Here is a 21,083-nt window from a genome sequence, read left to right as displayed (position 1 = left end):
CTTTCTGTTGTACTTTCACAATCTGAAAATGAATGCTTGGCATTTAATTCGGAAAAAGAAACCTGTCTCACTAACAGGTTCCTTCTCCGTTAGCTCTCTATTCAAACCGGAAGTGGTTCAAATTAGTCATTTCCGGTTTCAGTGTTTATTGTCATAGATCAAAAACAGTAAGATACACCGAAATGTTTTAATTCACAAAGGATTCAGCGTCTTAAGCCAACGTACTATGACTATCCTGAACACTCTACTTAAATCGGAAGTGGTTCAAATTTATTATTGCAGGTTTCAATACCAATTTCCACTTCAAGAACGATAAGAGACTTTAAAAAGGCTAGTATGAACAGATACCTGTCTACTCCACTCAGCAGCTGGTACTGAATGTGAATCCTTCCCATTCCCTTGCTCCCTTATTATATAAGATTTCACACACATTTATAAAGAATACATGAAATAAACCAGAGGATGTAACATAGTAATAAACAGTTTAATAGTCTTAAATACATTTCATATTTACAATTAACAGAAGACTTTCATTAACACAATAGACTTATTTATTCGATTTTAGTTCCCCGGGCAAATACCTCACAACCAATCGATCTGACCGACAACCCACGTAATTTCAGAAGAAAAACAACCCTTAGAAAGATAATTTAAAAAAAAGAATACAAAATAAAAGAATATTTCCTTTACATAGAAGTGCACACTGCTTCACACATTATATATTTTAAAGAAGTTTAAAAAATCAAGTATTCAATATCTGTTTAGTCCGCACTATTCTGGAAAAGTAAAGATATTTAATACTATGATAATCTTCTTTTTCTTCCACTTTTATGTAATACTGAAATAGTTCATTAATATTACTTCTAGTCACTTCTACTCAAGGCCACCACTGCGTTGAGATCAAGGACAACACGTTGCCTTATTATTCATACGAACTTTCATTTGGCTAGGAATACAATATTTAATAATCTTTCTCTCTTTCTAGGCGCTCCTTAACCATCTAGATTCTGTTAAATATTTTCTAAACGAAAAAAAATCCACAGAGAAGCCATGTAATTGAAAAGATACAGAAAATGCATAATTTGATTTGAACTGACATTTCAAACCATTGATAAGTATAACAATACACTGTTTCCGAAGCTGAAAGAAAGAGTTGATCAGTATTGTAATCAAGTAACTGATATATTTATAATCGTTAACTCAAATATTTCCCATAACTTACTCGATTCTAATTCCTACAGCTTTCTTGCATTGCCTTGGTTACGATTAAAAAAAAAAAAAAAAAAAAAGTAATAAATATTAATAATGCAACCAAGTTACAAGGTCTAAACTCCTTGTCCAATGGAGGAAACTAAATTTCTAGTTTTACGTCCCACGATGTGCTTTAGACTGAAGGAGATGGATGATTAACCTTTAAACGCCTATTGATGCAACTGCTGCGTCCAGGGTTTAAACCTCAATAACCCCGTCCCTAATTTAGCTAGGCAGACAATTTTGGTATCACTGTATTCCCGAAGGATGAAGCTTTCCGCCGATATGCATTTTATGTATGTGGGGAGTACCAAGTTTTTTTTTTTTTTTTTTTTTTTTAAACAGGTTTTCTTGGGGGCCATTCCCCCCACCATTCGGTGTACACTCATATAAAAATTGGTATGTGAAGCAATGAAGTAGTCCACTACTTGGTAACACCATGTATGTGCACAGGGTGTCTATCGGTCACGAAAGTCATGAAAAGGTCACGAAATCAGAAAACGGTCATAAAAGTCAAGAAAGTCACGAAATTTTGCTTTTGAGTCACGATTTTTTGTATCTGTCCAAAAACAAGTACAGTCTGGAAAATTTTGTTTTACAAAACGTTAAAAATCACCACCGAAAATGTCTATGGTCGGCTTTAGACGCCATCAAATCGCAAGCAAAGCACGCTTCTATTGCTTGCATGAAAATTCGGCCTAATTCGCTCTTGAGAATGTTAAGAAATTTTTGTGTTTTGGTAAAGACAAGGTCACGAAATTTCATTATGGAATCTTAGTAGACATCCTGCTGTATTTGTTGCTTATATGGGGGAGGAGGGGGAGTGGCGCAAATTTGGCCTATTTTTTGACGGTACCAATTACATTTATCTTCAGGACAATTCCAATCTAAGACGACTTCTACGAACAGGGCAGAAATATCACAAATGTTACCTCGTTGCCATCTGTGTTCTATAAACTTTCCAACGGTGTATTCCTCATGACTGTGATAATTAGGGGAAGGTGTCACCAGGGCCCCCAACGTGAGAGATTATGATTTTGTTCAAATCCCTGACAGGCGTTTAAAGGTTAATGAAGACGAATGCCAATGAAAAAATTGATTGAATACGAGAGTGGGAGGACCCGGAGAAAACCTACAGACATTATATCCACAAATTCATTTGGCCTGGGATCCAACCAGGGGTTCCTAACACCAGAGGTACGCGCTCTACCACCGAGCCCCCTTATCCAAGGAGGTTGAAACAACGAACGTCAATTGATGTGAAGGTTTAGTAACAATGACCAGGCTATGACTCGTCTATTTGGGAAATGCTGCCAACTTTTTTCTTCTTTCTTTCTTTCGATTGTCACTATCTCCGGATTCACTCGAGCAGACGGTTCTACCAAATAGAAATTTCAAGGTCTGTCTCCTTGACTAATCAACCTAATAAACCCGGAGAAAATGAATGTCCTAATGAACCTAACCTAACTTAACCTGAAAATATAAGAAATCTGTCAAAATATGGTAGAACTGTCTGTTCGAGTAATGTCCTATCTCCTACTCACTTGTAGCAGTTTTTTTTTCTTTCTTAAGTCTCGTCTACTTTAAGAGAAATCCATCTTTGGAGTCAAATAACATTTTTGAATCGCTTGATATTGTGTTGCTCTCTTTTAAATGCTTCGACAAACTTGAAACAAAGTTTATTTTTGGTGATAATACTTTTCTGACAAATGCTCTTAATCTAATTAAAAAAATAAAAAAAAAAAAAAACTTTTTTGCATGAGAATCCGTTCAGGGAAGTTAGATAGGTATATCCGAACAAATGTAAAAACACGTGTAAAGAAAATCTCAGTGATGCCCAATATCCACTTTGAGATCTATCGAAGCATTCAAAAGAAACAAAATACAAAATATTACACTTTCAAGAATATTATTTGACTCTAAAAATGACACAAAGCCTGATTTTCGAAAATTCGTTTTATTTCTTTAACAACACAGCCAAAACGTAATGGATACATATGGATATCCTTAACATGGATACATATACACTCTACTATTACTAAACCTGGTCATTCTGTTGTACAGCCGCACATCATTTAACGTTTGTTACTTCAGCTACTTCATTAGACAAGAATTTTAGTACTGTTCCGTGCCTTAGGATTTCCTCTTTATCCCTGATTTTTTTTTTTTTTAATCTTATTTTTAACTGCGGTGACTAAGACTCTCGAGAGACCCGAAAGCAAGATTGTGCATGGACTCTACAGAAATTAAAATCGTAAGGATAAGGAAATTTATTCCTTTAAAAAAAAAAAAAAAAAAAAAAAAAAAAAAAAAAAAACAACTTGGCAAAGTAATCTTTCAAATATACACTCATGTACAAAATGATTGTCGCATATCTATAACTATCTTCTTGTAAGAATATAATTTGATGATGATTTTGCAGGGCACTTTTATGACTGATACTATGTGTATAATCGGAAAATGTATATTTGGTAAATTTCATAGCAAAAGAAATATAAATACGAAAATTAGAATGAATAAAACAAAATGTTGCTAAATGGACAAGAAAGTTTTATTTTCGTTTTATTGTTCTTATTTACTGCTCTCTTAACAATATATTTCCACATACATGTCTTTGCCGATTATACACATACTAACATTGTAAGAAATACCGGGCGAATTCGTTATCAAATTATATTCCTACAAAAACATATTTATAAACATGCGACAATAATTTTGGACACGAGTGTACAACTGTTTATATTCATTCTTATCGTTGACAACAAACTAGAGATGCTCAAAATATCTGGTTATCGAATATCAGATATAAGTATACCTGGATTTTTTTCTTTACCTTTATAGTTTCGAGTTGCCGAAAGATTACAACACGCTTGAATATATTGGTCAGTCGGGTCTGAAGATGAGGACGACACAATTTCTTTCTGAGGACACTTTTCGGATAAGTGATTGAATAGTTCACCTAACAAATTCAACAGATAATTTTCTGAAGAAACCAGCAAATCTTATAACTCCCTATTCTTGTTGTATCAAAGAGGAAATACTATTTTGCCTTTAGAAAAATTTGCTGTTTCACTCATCTTCAAAGTCGACTGACGAAAACATTTGAGCGCACTGAAAGCTTCCACACAATTTTTATATTACATATATAGATAGTATTCGGATATAATTAAAAATTTTAGCCAATCCTACAATAAACTGGTTGGCCTTGCCTAGAGACTTTTTATAAAAGTACTTTATCTGCAAAACTGACCTCTATTAAGATAATATGAAAAGGTTAAAGTAAAAATGATATTCATGTTTTTAAACATGAAAAGATACCATTAAATTTACACTATTTCCATGAAAGACACTTTTGTAATTCTGTAAGAATGAAGTATAAAAGTGACTTCCACAGGGGTCGTAAGTTGAAGTATTTTTTTTTCTTTAGAGTAATAAGTTTAGCCTTTTGAACTCGAATGTAGTCTCAAACAAAAATGTGTACATACGCACCCTGCGATTCTACTAATTTTCATTAATATTGAAAGAATCTAATTCCCCTCTTCACCACAGAGATCTGTACTATGATTCAATTCGTCTTAAAATTCTTAACCAAAAGATGCTTGGACGATATATACACACATTTTTGCTCGTGACTGTACACCATAATGTACGCTAGCCGTAACATACCTAACGCATGATCCAAGTGTTATTGAAATATTTTGTAGATGAGTACCGAACAGCGGAAACAAAACACTCTCAACCTGATGAGTTCACTCCTTTTCGCTGTTATTTTTACCAACAAATCTCTCGCTGCTACATTCGCATTAAAATTTGAACAATAGAATCTTCACTAGTATATCTCTTTCTTACACTCTCGACTGAATGTAGTCCAGATGTATTTCTTAATAATAGGGTAGTTAAAACATACATCGTTGTAAACAATTACAGAGAGAGAAATTTAATAATGGAATGTGTTTGTGTGTGTGTAGGAAATACCTCGTGCTCATTATTCCCCCAAATTATCATCGAGTTTTTTTCTTTAATTAAAAAAAAATATACTAATGCCATTACTAAGCGACAATCACAACACTTCATTTCACTTCACAAATCGTAGTCATCTTACATGTGACTGAAACCACGTTCTTAAATAATATGAGTAATCACTCGCTCGAACTTGTCCATTTTGTCACTTACACATACATCAATATTATGCCACATTCCTATTTTAAGATTTCATCACATTGGAGCATAATCTAACTGCACATACAACTGTCGAACGCCTACCGCAGCAAATATCATATGTGTGTGACTGACAATATAGCGAGGGTCCGCCTTTTGTGACACTTCTAATTTTAGAGCACCAACGTACACATCACTACAAAGTGTCCAAAAATGAGGTTCCTGAACACTATATACGCCTTCCAATTGCATCACTTTCTGGTAACATTGAGGGAGAAGTGTGTCTAGCGCCACTGGTTGTCTCTGCATAAGAATATATATAGAATCTTTAATAAGAGCTAGAACACTTAAAGCTATTAGAATCGCTATAAACATGGAGCAAATAGGATCTGCAATCATCCAACCAAACGACTGCATCAGAATAGCAGATACGATCACTCCGACACTTCCAAGCGTATCGGCCAAAATATGAAGGAAAACACCCTGCATTATCTGGGAATTTCCACCTGTAAGGTTTGGTTCATGAGAATGTCCATGCCCATGATCACCGTGATTATGGGAATGCCCATGCGACGAATGGGAATGCCCGTGACCACCACCAGTTGCTGGTGCGACGCCATGAGAATGTCCATGGTGATGTTGAAATGCATAAATACCAACTAAATTCACTATAAACCCAGCCACCGATACAAGAAAAAGACGCTCATGTTTTACTTCCGGAGGTTCAATCAGCCTTTCTACGGCTTCCGACATGATGAAAAATGCAATGAATAGAAGAAACAACCCATTGACAAAGCCGGCCAGAACTTCGGCCCGCACATAGCCGTACGAGAACTTCTCATTGGCCCGCCATTTGGTAATCACTGAAGCTATAAGTCCTGCAAGTAGGCCAGTGCAGTCGAAGAACATATGAAAAGAATCAGAAATAAGTCCCAAGCTGTTCGTCCAAACTCCGTATAATAATTCAACAAACGCAAACGAGAGATTAAGTAACAGAAAAAGAAATAAATTTCTTGAGTTTCTGTCCGAAAATACAAGGCGCATCCATCCTTGTAATTTTTCTTTAATACGCGATTTAAGTGTTCTTGGCGCATCTTTATGCGTTACGGGAAGCATCACGAAAATAATCGATCGAAATTAGTTAATTCCTCTGGCGACTCTTCACATCAATCCTAGAAAGAGAATAAAAAGAACAAAAATTACATTCCACTTTCATTACAAAACAAATTATTCACTTGGTGATATTTCGTAACAATATGAAACGAAATTGTTACTTGATTTAACAGGATACATATTCATTATTAATTACTTTACTCTAAAAACATCCAGAATTATTCAACTATGAACGTTTCGGCAAAAAAGTTATAGCCCTGCGAATACGAAGTGTGATAAAAAATAATTTAAAAATACGGCGAATAATTTTATTAGAAACAAAGTAATAAGCTTACATGGAATTTGATTTAATCTCCTTCAGGTGAATCATTTTATTAGAAACAAAGTAATAAGCTTACATGGAATTTGATTTAATCTTCTTCAGTTGAATCATTTTATTAGAAACAAAGTAATAAGCTTACATGGAATTTGATTTAATCTCCTTCAGGTGAATCATTTTATTAGAAACAAAGTAATAAGCTTACATGGAATTTGATTTAATCTCCTTCAGGTGAATCATTTTATTAGAAACAAAGTAATAAGCTTACATGGAATTTGATTTAATCTCCTTCAGGTGAATTATTTTAATAGAAACAAAGTAATAAGCTTACATGGAATTTGATTTAATCTCCTTCAGTTGAATCATTTTATTAGAAACAAAGTAATAAGCTTACATGGAATTTGATTTAATCTCCTTCAGGTGAATCATTTTATTAGAAACAAAGTAATAAGCTTACATGGAATTTGATTTAATCTCCTTCAGGTGAATCATTTTATTAGAAACAAAGTAATAAGCTTACATGGAATTTGATTTAATCTCCTTGAAAGTACTGTCCTTGGCTAGCAATGAACTTATTCCAACGTTGAATTCATGACTGGAAGCATTTCTGGAAGACTTCTTTTGGAAGGGAGTTCAGCTGCACTGTCGTGGCTCTCTCTCAATGTCAGGAATGGCGTTAAAAGCACAGTTTTAACTTTTGGGAAGAGCCAGAAGTCGTATGGTGCTATATGTGGAGAGCACAGCGAATGTGGACAGACAGGAATATATTTTCCGCGAAAAACTCATGAATCAAAAACGTGTGACACGGCGCCTTTTCGTGGTGAAGAAGGAAGCCATCTGCCCATTTCATATCGGCGGTCAAAATGCCTTTCACGGACCCATACGAGATGTTTAGTTCTTCGGAATGCTCTCGAATAGTCATTCGTCTGTTTGAACAAATCATTTATGCCAGTTTTTGCACGTTTTCATCTGTTTTTGACGTCGAAGGGCATCTCGATCGTTGCTCGCTTTGAACCCATTCTTTGTCGCTTTTGAATCGCTCATGCCACTTGTAAACAGTCTTCAATGCCACCGCTCCATCGCCATATACTGATTTTGACATTTCGTGAGGTTCTTTAGCACTTTGTTGCAGCATAGAACAAAACTTAAATGTTGGCACGCGACCTCACTCTTCTGCCTCTAGAAGCGAACTAACATGTCACAAGTCGTTCAAACTCGACACTGACTGTACCAAAAGTTTAGGATACCGGGCTTATTAGTTGAAATGGATAAAAACATCGATAGATAACATTGTACAATTACATTCACCGTATTTTACGATCACACCTTGTACTTAAATTTTACCAACCGAAATATAGTAACCACTAGAGCATCGGCATAATTTCAAATACGCAGGTTAGAAAATAACCAGAATCATTACACAGTTCCAATTTTGTTACTTGTCGTCGATCAATTACATTTTCTAATAAACTGAAATACAACAGAAAAAACCTTACTAAATTTGAGCACTTTGAGCACCTTACTAAATTTGCAGTGTACGAGAACCATAGCAGTATATAAACCCTGTTGTGTAGGAAGTATTTTGTCGGCATCTACAAAAGAGGAAAAACAGTGACCTACGTCAAAGCTACGAATAAACTATCTGGTGTAATACAATTTGTAATTTTGAACGTTTTCTATTTATTTTTCAGGTCGCTACTTTCGCTCGTTGTGGAGACATCATGTGATCTAGTGTGCGGTTGGTGTTTCGATTTGTGACATGTAGGGCTATTGTTTCAAATTGCCTACAAGAAACGAATTGAGTATAGACAAACTTATGCGGATACAACTTTTGCACGAGCAAGCACATCGCAGGTATAGATTTCGAAAACTGTGAAATGTTCGCGCCGATCTGTCCAATATGTTATTGAGCGATTCGCCATGACCGAATCACATGTTAATAGGTCCAGAACCGGGCGCAAACGAATCACGACAGACCGTGTGGACCGGCAGATAGTGAGAGAGTCGTTAAAAAAAGAAACCATCATCAGATCTCGCTGCTGAGTGTCTAAAGGTTTCAAGCAGCTCTCCTAAAGGCTGTAAAGCCAGGAAGAAGCCATGGTTATTCGACAAGAATAAAAAGGCACGGTATCAGTGAGCTTTAAAATACCAAAGTTTCACCGAACAAGATTGGTCAAGTTGTCTTGTGGTCCGACAAGTCAAACTTTGAGGTAAGTTAGTCAATTTGATGTTTTATTAACTGGTAACAATTTGATTCGAAACTTAAATATATTAACAAAAAATAATAATGCGTGAAGTCTCTACAATATTTCTTCTCATTTCAGATTTTTGGTACAGCGGGTAAGACCTATGTCCGTCACTGGGTAGGCGAGGAATGTAAACCAAAGTGTGTGATACTGACCATGAAACACGGCGGAGGCAGCGTAATGATCTGGGGCTGCATGAACGCTGCTGGAGTGGGACAAATGTGCGTGTGTGAAGGTCGTATGAACTCTAAACAACACATAAACGTCCTCGAATCAGCATTACTGTCGTCTTTTACACCACTTTTTGGTAATACGAACATGGACGCTGTTAAGTTTCAACAGAATAACGCAACCTGTCATAATGGCTTGGTTTCGAGAAAAAGATTTTGAGCCCCTGGACTGGCCTGCTCAATCACCGGACCTGAACTCCACTGAACATTTATGGGGTTTCTTAAAGCGCAGCGTCAGGCGTCACACAATTACTACCTAAGACGAGTTAAAAGATCGCTTGCATCTAGAGTGGAACGCTATTAAGTCCCGAATATTGTAAGAAGCTTGTGGCTCTCTACCAACAAGAATTTCTGCCGTAATTAAGGTAAAGGGTAGGACCACTAAAAATTGATTTCTTGTGCATAATACACATTATAAACATACAAGTTGTTTCCATTTCGTTTCGTTTAATATTCTTCCCAGAATTCAAAGTTAACCTCGGTGCTCAATACTTTTGGCCAAGGCTGCATAAATAAGGAATAAATAACGGTGAATATTTATATATGAGAACATTTACTCTATAGAGACAAATAGTAGTCAATTGCTCATACGTACACTTTGTGATCATTAGTATCTACCCACAAACGTATAAGATACGATACTTCTTATACATTCATTTATAAAATTTCCCTGATTTACAGTCTTTTTCCTTGAGCTTCCCTGAGCAGTAGGAACCCTGGACTTATAATAAGGATTTTTAATTATTATTAGTCAACTATGTAAGATATCGGAGCATATAAGTACAGGATAAATTATAAGATCACTATTAAAATAAAAAGAAAATGATATAATCAACAAGATGTAGTTTCACATACAACGTTATTTTTGGGAAAGGATCTGTACTGAAGAAGGCAATGAATCTCTGCTGAAACGTTCACAGTTTGGTAATTCTGCCTGCTTTGGGGTAAGTATCGTTTCTTAATGAATACGAGATGAAATCCAAACATTCGCGTCAATAGTCGAATTACACTTATTAAATCTATTCCGCATTAACGATCATAAACAAAGCCATATGTTACTAAAATGCTAAGTTACTGACCTACGTAACCGTACACTAAACAATTCACCACTAAAAATATATTTTTACTCTAAAACTATCATTTACAATTAAGACAATATTCACTCCTGATACACTGACAAGAGATCGAAACAAGTTTTCTCCCCATCACGATCTGATAAATCTGAATACTAATATTGCTCTTTCTACCATCAACCTCTGCACATGAAGGTATAGAATGTATCTAAAATATGTCTAAAAGAATTAATCATATCTTCCACAATAGCACTGCATATTTTAGAACATTTTTATTACATTATGCTGTATTAGTGAGGTAAGCAACCATCTTTAAGATAATAATTATAAATTTAATTAAACATTTCTCATTTATTTCGTAATGGAGAGTTGTGAGATAATGTTGGAACACTAAACGATTACAAGGTTGGGAACTGACAAAGTACTTTTTGTATCTATCCAATAATTTCACCCTAATATGTAATTCGAAACCAAATACAATTTGTATGGGTAACAATTTTAATAATGGCTGAACTTCGAATGATTAGGAAAAGGACAAATGCGTCTTGCGACTTACTAAAACTGACATTTTGACATTAAAGTTTTTAATTCACTGAAAACCCCGACTGTTCAATGTCGCATTCACAAAAGTTCTCCATTGACTTCTTCCGTTAGCCAACTGGATCCAGTTAACACTTTGTATTCCTATTTCTGCGAGAACACCTTAATATTGTCATCCCACCTGCATCTAGGTCCTAACAGTGGTTTTTCAGTTAGTATTTTGAAAGCTTTCCTACTTTCGAGCCATTCCATGTCAAATCAGCACAATTTTTAAACAAATTCTACCTTACTACGCCAGATTTTGATGAAATTTGGTACCTACAGTTCTTGATGCCATTGGAAAATAACAAACCTTGACATTTCAGGTTGATATGTACACTGATTTTGAAATTACAGGCTCCTAAAGTTCTCAAAAATTATACGACGACATCTGTTCGATAGGCATCTGTGGCTAACCTAAAGGAACTAAGAAGTAGGTTAAGGTGTAATTTTAAAGCTTATGTAAAGGGCGTTCAGAAGATGCATACCATTGTAGAATTGTTTTAATTTTTTTTATTTTCAAAAAATTCAGATTTTAAATAACGTTTCTCAAAAAGCCATATTATGAAAATTTTCAAAAATGTATTCCCAAAGTTTTATTTTGGGATAAGCACGGGGCTATTTGTTACAAGTTTCCACTAGCAAACGTGGCTGAAAATTGCTCAGGGGTAAATATAGATGGAAATAATTTTGTGGAAGAGGATGACGGATAAAAGTTATCACTGGACTAGTGAGCAAACCACTGTTCATCCATTTATAGTAAGTGACAACGCCGAGGGGTCATGGGACGGGAACCTCCTGGTGAATACGTCTGGCCCCCCATAAATGTGCTGTTATAATGTAGGTCAAATAACATAAAACTATGCTTTTCGGTATACAAAGAATAGCTGCCCTCCAAATATTTTCTTTGTCTCCCGTTTGTGCCCCTCTACTCCCTACAGGAAATTACAGCCGATATCATTACTGTTTGTACTGTACTATAAAGGGTAAATTGAAACAATGCATGTCGGTTATGTTGTAATTACGGAGTGTGTCGAAAACTTATTGTGTCCTTGACAAAACAGTTTGGCCCAAAAAAGGTATACTACTATTCTGATGGATCTAAAGCCTGTGACAAACACCTTGGCATTTCAGCTACACAAACAAAACGCAAGCTTTGATGCGACGTTGCCAAGTGGTAAAAGAATGTGGCTATGGTTTGGCTAAGCAGAGGAACTACAGCGCGATCCCCCGTTCTCTTCTTTAAAGAACTTTACTGAACTGTTACACACAACAATGAAATTGAAACAAGTAGGCCTATATTCACACTAATGGACAATGGCGTATAAAAACAACCTCCAGTGTTAAGGTAGGTAAAGACCTAGTCCCCCCCCCCCTTGTTACCAAGCAAGAAAGTAAAATTCGTTATACTCTCAGTTGCAAATTATTGAATATTGACAAATCCTTTCTGCTTATTATTCCAGTCTCAATACATAGTCTTCGCGATAAATTAAACAGCTTTTTAAGCACTAACCTCAAAATATTAAGACTACAGAACAATAATGAGGAAAGAATTTGAAATAATACGAAAGCTGAAAAGTATATTTTAACATCCTAACATTATAAACTTAATCTTTGAAACTTAAATGGGTCTCCCTTCGGCATGGGCCTCCTTATAGGCCATTGCATTTCCTTCCTCAGCCAGAAGCAATTAGCGTCGACTTTCTCATGCTTGGTGTGACGTCGAAATGAAATCGCTGGAATCGATTGATTAAACGTTGTTGTGACGATCAGAGGCGTGTAAAGGTTGATTTCCATTCAATCTTGCGTTGCGTGCTTTGCTTGAAAATTTATCTTGTCAAAAGTAAGTTGTTTTATTCTATTGGCACTTAAAAAAACAAGAATTCAAAATCTTTTAAAAACCAAAATAGCAAGATTTTTAATGATGTCTTCCCGTTCTGCCTAAAGGCCCTCCAGCACTTTGTAGAAAATATTCTAAATGATCTTTAGGCAGAACGGGAATTCCCGTCCTGCGTAATCTTTCGAGATGAGGAATTCTGTCCTGGGAGGGATTTCTTCAAGAGAATTTTTCTTTCGTAATTGTAACAGATTCTGTAAGAAGAATAACTATTTAAGTTTTATCATAGATTTTAGATGTTATTCTACTTGTTCTTCTCGGAAAATGACTAGATACAGTTCTGTTATTAACAGTGTTATTTACATCTATTTCGTTAAAAATGAACGTGATTAAAAAAAAAAAAAAAAAGCTACCTACAGAGAAATGAAAAATTGATTGACTCAGTTGCAAGAAAGCCGTTTGACACTGTAGCTGAAACGAAGATAAAACAAACTTACTTTGGTCTAGTATCAAGTTATTTCACAAAATTTTATTGTTTTCCAGTACTTCATCTCCAACATGCTATACATATGCACATCTGATTGATTAATGACAACAGGAAATTACTTTCACAGTCGTGGTTGATGCTGTTTATTAAATAATTATTTACCATTAATATAAAAAGTGGAAAATATATTTACTCTGTATTGTATCTTTTGGTGTTTATATATTTTTCAAAATTTTTGGGTAGGTCCGTGCCTACCCGTTAAAACCGCCACTGCTTGCAGTACGTAAAAGGTGCTACAGTTCACATCATCAAGACATGTGTGGCCATATATTTAGCAAACATTGCAAAAGGATCCGTAAGACGATCCTTATCCCCGATTATTAGACCTCTTGATTTGATTGAAACTACAAAAAAACATACAAGTATTTCAAATATAAACATAGAAGTATAGATAATACTATTGCATATAGTATAGAATTATGTATATAATACAAATTAACTGATAAGGTGATGCCGAAAAAGGAGTTGTGATGCAAAACACTAGCATTCTTTCTTAAGAGTCGCCTTATGCATCCTCTTGCATTGTTTACTTAATATATGGCCAAAATGTCTCGAGGATGTGAACTGTTGCACCTTTTACGTACTGCGACTCTTAGAATGTTAGAGATGAACTACTAAAAAGAGAATAAAATCTTGATATGAGATAATTTGATATTACACCGAATTAAGTTTATTTTATGTTCGTTTCAGTTACAATGTCAAATGGCTTTCTTGCAACTGTCAATCAATTTTCCATTTACCCGCATTTATTAAAACAAAAAATAACATTCATCTTTACCAAAGTAGATGTGAATAACCCTGCTGATAACGAACTGTATTCTCGTCATTTTTCCGAGAACAACAAGAATAACATCTAAAATTTATGATGAAACTTGAAGAAATAGTTATTATTCTTACAGTCTCTGTTAGAATCACCAAACAGATTATTACGAATGCAGGACAAAATTCAAGAGGACAAACCCCCAAGGAAAATTCAGACAAAACTGACTAAATTCAAACGACAGAATCATAGGCGCAAATTAATAAAAGAATGATTATACTTTTTCTTCAACTGTTATGCATCTAAAATGTTATCTGAAATTCTTCACTTTACGGAAATAACATAAAAAAAAAAAAAAATGCTGGAAACCCAATAAAAGACGTAAGACTGTTATAGTAAGTATATATTTCACATTTTGATCTTTTCTAAAAATTAAAAAAAAAAAAAAAAAAATCTTGATCAGTACTTCAGAATTAAAATAAATATTTATACATTACTCAAAATAAAAGACTACTATATGCTACCACACAAGAACGACTTTTTTTAAAAATCAAATAGCATCACAATTACTTTTCATAATTAAAATGAATGGTCTTACTGTAATATGCTGTAACGTAATATGTCAAGCTTCCTGGTGTTGCAGTTCCCTAAAAATTTTCTCCTCGCATAGAATTCCCTGTCTCCAAAGATTAGACAGAACGGGGCTAAAGATAAGATCATTTAAAATATTTTCTACAAAGTTCTGGAGGGCCTTTAGGCAGAACGAGAATGAATTTTTTAAATATCGCACCCCCCTAGTTGGGGAGTGTAAGGAATTTATTTCCGGGGGGTGACCTAAAATTTTAGAGGGGGTCTGGGGGGTGTAGATAAATCACTGCTCAGCATTACATCTATTTCCACCCATTCGTTAACTAAATTAAACAGTTGAACTAAATTCATTGAACACATTACATCCATATCCGAGGCGGGATTTGAAATGAAATCTTTAAGTTTTACGTCCCACGGTTATGCCGGTTAGGCTAAAGGAGACGGTGATAATGAGATATGAGTGAAATGGTGGAATGAAGAAAGTGGGAGGAAACGGGAGAACCCCGAGAAAACCCACGAGCACGGTGTTTGTCCACCACAAAGTTCACTTGGCGGGGGCTGGGATCGAACCCGGGACCCCAAGCACCAGAGGTGAACGCTCTACCACTGAGCCACCGCGCCCCCCGAGGCGGGATTTGAACTATAGGCCTTAACTATCCTACCTTTCGTCCGAAGAAGCATGTGGTTCAATATTTTATGGCAAAGGAACTCCTAACACGTACGGCTCATTCAACAGCCTTTTAAAGTATCTATATATAAACCGAGAAAACCATGTTTCTTGCCTGGCTATAAAGCATAACATCTGTCGCTTTTTCTTACTGGTATCAGTATCTGTGCTGGTACTTGGTTTGCTAAGTGACATCATTATGCTGAAATAATAAAATATTCACCATAACTTTTACCACACACGAAATACGCACTCACAATACAAAAACATACGCACACACACACGTTCGACTGAAACGAGAAGTTGAACCAAATGGAAGTCTTCTCACTCACTGATATCACAAAGTGAACTATTTGGATGCATTTCGACATGGACACCACCAATGGACAGAAAGGAGCCTCATAAAGAACCTGCAGGAAGGAGGAAAAGAGGGGAAATTTAGAGCAATACGAGCATTTGTTTTGGCTATACGAATCTGATCTCCCAGAACAGTTGTTAACACGAACAACCAGAGACTGCGATTTATAGGATAAACAAAAAAAAAAGAAAGTTAGAAATGCCAAGCGTGTTGAAAAGAAACGTAATCATGTTGCACACTAATTTTCTTTTCTTCATCTGAAACGAATATAAGGACTACACATAAAAATTACTGACTATAAAGAATAACATTCCTATTGGGGTATAAAATTCGTCAACTGGCTCAAGACAAAGATGAGAAATGATCCAGGGAGTATTCCCTGTAGTAGGAGTAAAGAAGAAAATTATTTATCATTCGAAAGGTAATGAAGAAAGCTTCCCGACGGTGTACAGCCTATTGCAAGTATGACTCAATGAGGGAAGTAACACAGAGAAAAATTTAAGAATTTTCCTCTAAAATTCCTTTTCACAATTATCTACTGTTATTGAATGGGAACACCATCACTAGAACAGGAAAACCTGGGTGGATACTTTTTTTAAGCCAGGGATGTCATTAAAGATTTACAGTGTTGGCATTAACCAGTTGAATTGTTTTCCAAGTTTGATTAAGATAAGGTAAACTGTGTTGGTCACTTACTTTGTCTACTTAGTTCAACGAAGATGAAATAATAACCGCGACAAAATTTCTTATATGGTAATATTTCTGTGATAGAATTACCGGAAACTTTTTCGCTTATTTCAAATATACTATTACTAAAATATGTAACACCTTATTTAATAATATATATATATTTCGATTATACTTTATAGTTTTGCATCAGTTGAAAATTAAAGAAAGCAGTTCAAAAAAATTTTTCGAGTTCATTCACTGTGTTGTGGTCATTTCTGGTAACAAAATTACCTACATTCTAATATTTTCGTGACAAAATACCGCCGCCCAGGTGACAGGACCCCTGAAGTTGGCTTGGTCCTACGTATCTGTATTAAAATCCTCAATGATGTCTTGTTAGATAATATCTAATAACCTGAATTCCCCACCACCAACACAAAAATTAGTGCAGCTTTACTGTACGGATCCATAGATTGCAAAATGTACGGTAGAGAAAAATTAGGGCAAGTCTTTAATTTGCCTATTACATGTCGAGAACAGAACCTAACCAACCCCTGCGGGGCTTCTAACCCATTCCTACTACTACTACACGGATTCGTATACTAAAACTGCACGCAAAAGTTATCCACAAATGTGTGCCGCGTATCCAAATTAGGGCAAAGTAACCTATTTTATTTTAGAAATATGGCAACACTCATGTTAACACTCGCTTTCAAGCGCAAATATACTTTTCGGATGGCACTTAGTTATCTCCCTCAAATCTATCGACGGCTCCGGAGCCGGCAATGTGACTTATAGAAAGCCGTTATAAACAACTTCGTTTATGCGTATACAAGCCATCACTGACGCGCCTGCGGCCAATGTTTAGCAGAAGAGATCCAGCTATCTTTTTCTGAAAAAGTGTTACAAATTCGGTAGTTTCTGTTCATATTAGATTAGTTTAGTTTAGGTTAGGTTAAGTTAGTTTATTTAAGATTATATTAGCATAGGAGTCCAGCATAATTTTCGAAAAAATGATGGAATTTCGCTTAATTCTATTACTACTTGGTTAGTTTAGTTTACTTTAGGTTAGGTTCTGTTAAACCTAAGTACTTGCATCTTCCATTTCTCCCGTAAATTTTGCATTTTTTACGTACTTCTGGACCCCGTCTGCTAAACAATTACCGCGCCTGCTCCTACAGACGCACTTCCTCGCTACCGCTCGGTACCCCTGCTGCGATCCTGCCCTGACTCGATTAGATAGTATTCATACGTTTTATGGGCTACCTAGCACAAATTAGTTCGTGTTTTATATACTATATTTATATTGAACACTCCTAAAGTCAATCTCCAAGTAATAATGGAGCTCCTTATCTAGTGCGTGATCTGCTAAAAGAAATACAAAGCTCTAACTTAACATAAAAATGTAAGAAATGTGTCAATATTTGTTAGAACCGTCTGCTTGAATAATGCCTTCGGATTAACTGCTGTATCGCCGGACCAATTTTAGGAAATTACCGGGTCAATTGAAAAATTTATTTGTTTGTGAGGAAGAATGAGTGAAAGTACGGTAAGGGGAACAGTAAAAGTTAAGAAAGAGGTTGTATTTGCTCATTGTTTTTGATGTTGTAACCGGCACTGTATGTGGAGGCGGATGGACTATTTCGCGGAGAGGTACACTTGTTTTACTATACGGGTCCATAGACTGTAAAATGTACAGAAAAATTTGGACAAGTCTTTAATTTGACCATTTCATGTCGAGGACAGAACCCAATGAACCCCTGCGGGGCTTCTAACCCGTTCCTACTACTACTACTACTACTACTTTTACTAGGGATTTGTACACAAACTATACGCCGAATAACGAAACTTAATGTAATCCAACCAAATATAACCGAATGCAGACATTTTGGTACTTTTTTCGATTTTCAAAATTGGTCCGGCGATACAGCAGTAATGCCATGCCTTCGGTTATTTAATATTATTACATACCAAATATCATTAAGTATTCGTGTACCTATTTTACGTAAAATTTTAAAAGTAATTACCATATAAGAAATTATACCAAGTACTGTTCAATATTTTCTTTTACCCCGTAGAACAAGGTTAAAAGAAAAAAAATCATACTCTTCTAACTTTAAATAAAGTGCCATCTCTGGCACTCACGTGTATTCTAAGAAAACGGTGAAAATATCTTACATCAAGGCAGGAACAGCAGAAATCGAAGCAGAAGCTTAGCTTTAATACCGTATGGCAACTAGAAACTGTTCGTGCTAAAGTAGTGTGGTGAAAAATACTTCTGTCAGTATTTTCGATCTTATTCAGAAGGCTGGTTTCATTATTATATAGTACAATTCGACTTTAAATAAAGCATTTTGTAGAAACAGAAAGAATAACAGTGCAAGGATTATTATAGAGGAAATGTCTGTAAAAATCAAATATTATATCATACTTATTGGTCTGCTTACTCGTCACTTTGCAAAGTTCCAAAAGTAACACAATACAAGAATTACAAATGCAACTACCGTTTTGTTCTGGTTTCCATACGTTTATCTGGTTACTGACAGGCCACTCGAGAGAACAGCTTTATCTCAGTGTACGGAAAGAGTATATACAACTATATTACCTTCACATTAATACTTACTTAAAAGTAAACTAGGTAACAGTTTTAGTATACTTACATTCGTTATTTAGATATTACAAATTCCGGTGCTTAATACATAATAACACTTATATATACATTTCATCTTTGCTAATTACCCTCTTTACCCCTGCCCTTCTAAACACACGTTGTATCCACGAGTGCTCCTGCCACATCAATGTGAAACCGGAAGTTACGCACAAGATGACTGCAAATTATTCTGTGTGTGTGTGATTAATTATTACAGGTGTAGGAGTTTCATTGGAGTAGCACTGGAGAAGGCATATAAAATTAATTTTCAATATATTTAAATTTAAAAAATTAAGAACATATGGTAACAGTGTATATGTTCATTGACAAGCATGTGGGCAGCTCTCACTATCGCTCAACTTTTTTTTTTTAACTCAGTGGCGGATTCGCTAGGGTCATGCCTTTTCATGAAAAGAAAATTCTTTTGTGTGTTATATCAGCAAGATGAGACGATAAATTTTTTTCTGTCAATAATCTGCCCTCGATCTATTGTTACTACAAACTAGCTACTATATCCAATTACAGCGGGTTATATTTTGGACCTTTCTGAATATTCCATACTTTTGCGCAAGACGAAGAGAAATACACCTTCCGTGGGCCAGTGGCGGATCTAGAAAGGAGCGTCCGCCTCATCAAGGGAAAATAAACTCTTTTGTGTTATTTTAACGATACGAGATTACAAGATTATTTTTGTATCAATATATTAGTCCAATAATCTGTTTTCAACGTATTGTTACTAGAAATTTTTATTCTCTAAATATTACAGCGGTAATAGTTTGCACCTCCTCCGAATCTACTTTCCTTTTGTGCAAGAATGAAGACATATAAAGCTTCCAAGGGTGAAGATTAACTTATTAAATAGTCTATAAGAATTACTTAGTTATTTCGTACATACTCTCAGGGCTTTAGAGATAAAGACACAATGTTTACGATATATTGATGTCCTTTTGCAAGATGATACATGAAAGCACGGCGGGCGTCTCTGACATAGACGCGTCACGCCAAATATTTTGAGTACGAGATAAGTGGATCAATACTCAAAGTATTTAGATCTATATGGAAGAAGTGAAAACGTAGGCAGAACAAATTAAAGTTATGTCTGCTCTTAAACATTAGATTAATGTGATTAGAATGTCCGCCTGACGTGTGTCACTTCCAAAGAAGGATTTTTTTTCTAAAAGTTACGCTTCTTGGTTAGTCAAAGTAGTCTCGTCTGCAGGCACACAATTTTTTCATTGCTTAACCAGCGATAATTGCTAAGGGAGACTGGAGAAGGGAAGGAAAGGTTGTATAGAAAGTTTATCTGAGAATTTACAAAGTTATCTGAAAGTTTATCTGAGGGAAATCTACAAAGACAGGGAAATATACAATAGATGCAAAGGTGACAAGAGAAATTTAAAAAGATAGAGAAATTTGAATATTATATATATATGAGAGTAAATTTCATGCGAATACTGTAGAAGGGCAGCAAGGGACAACTACTATGACAATATAGAAACTAAAGATAGAAATTAGTATTTAATAAGCGAATTCAGTTTGAGGAAGATAGAAAAAATACATTGAGGAGCCGGTGACAGCAAGAATAAACTTTACATTTTAGACATTAAAACGGAAAACGAAGTAAACAAGGATGGTTCATTGGACAAGTTCAAAAATATACCGCGAAATGAAGAAGAAAAAGGTAGATAATATACCTTTTGAGTTTATTAAGAATACAGAAGAAAAATGAAAATCAGAAATTCGAAATTCGCAATCAGATCGTGTCATCGTAAAGACTACTTTCAGAGAGTTAAGATTTTGTTCACTAAAAAATCGAAATATATGAGGACTATAAAACTACACTGCTGCCTTTAAGAACACTGAACAGGAATTCACCGGTAGAAATGTCAAGGTGAAGAAATTACCTAAGAATCATATTATATATAAATCTTTTTTTTTTTCTTTGCAAGTAGTCTACCAGTGATGGAAGAAAATTATGATGAATTGTGTTGCTAAAGGTAGAAAGAGAGGATACCATTAGTAAAGTAGATTCCAGTTT

The 21,083-nt window shown here is 35.3% G+C and overlaps 1 protein-coding gene across 1 annotated transcript; it reads right to left on the bottom strand.

Moving 5' to 3' along the window:
- Positions 1-465: 465 nt before the first annotated feature.
- On the bottom strand, positions 466-19,296 carry ZnT86D (solute carrier family 30 member 7). Its single transcript, XM_081730197.1, has 2 exons — positions 19,056-19,296; positions 466-6,581 (listed from the first exon to the last, which is right to left on the bottom strand). The coding sequence occupies exon 2, from the start codon at positions 6,523-6,525 to the stop codon at positions 5,467-5,469; it is 1,059 nt and encodes a 352-aa protein (XP_081586323.1). The 5' UTR covers positions 6,526-6,581; positions 19,056-19,296; the 3' UTR covers positions 466-5,466.
- Positions 19,297-21,083: the final 1,787 nt, after the last annotated feature.

The sequence above is a fragment of the Thermobia domestica genome, chromosome 11, assembly GCF_964235325.1.
Source record: "Thermobia domestica chromosome 11, izTheDome1.hap1.1, whole genome shotgun sequence".
Classification (NCBI taxonomy): Eukaryota; Metazoa; Arthropoda; class Insecta; order Zygentoma; family Lepismatidae; genus Thermobia; species Thermobia domestica.
Note: the sequence above shows the minus strand (reverse complement) of the source record. Positions and strands in the feature narration are given on the sequence as shown.

Bases quoted from the DNA above. Each gene is read 5' to 3' on its own strand.
- ZnT86D (XM_081730197.1), bottom strand. From the start codon at position 6,525: ATGCTTCCCGTAACGCATAAAGATGCGCCAAGAACACTTAAATCGCGT.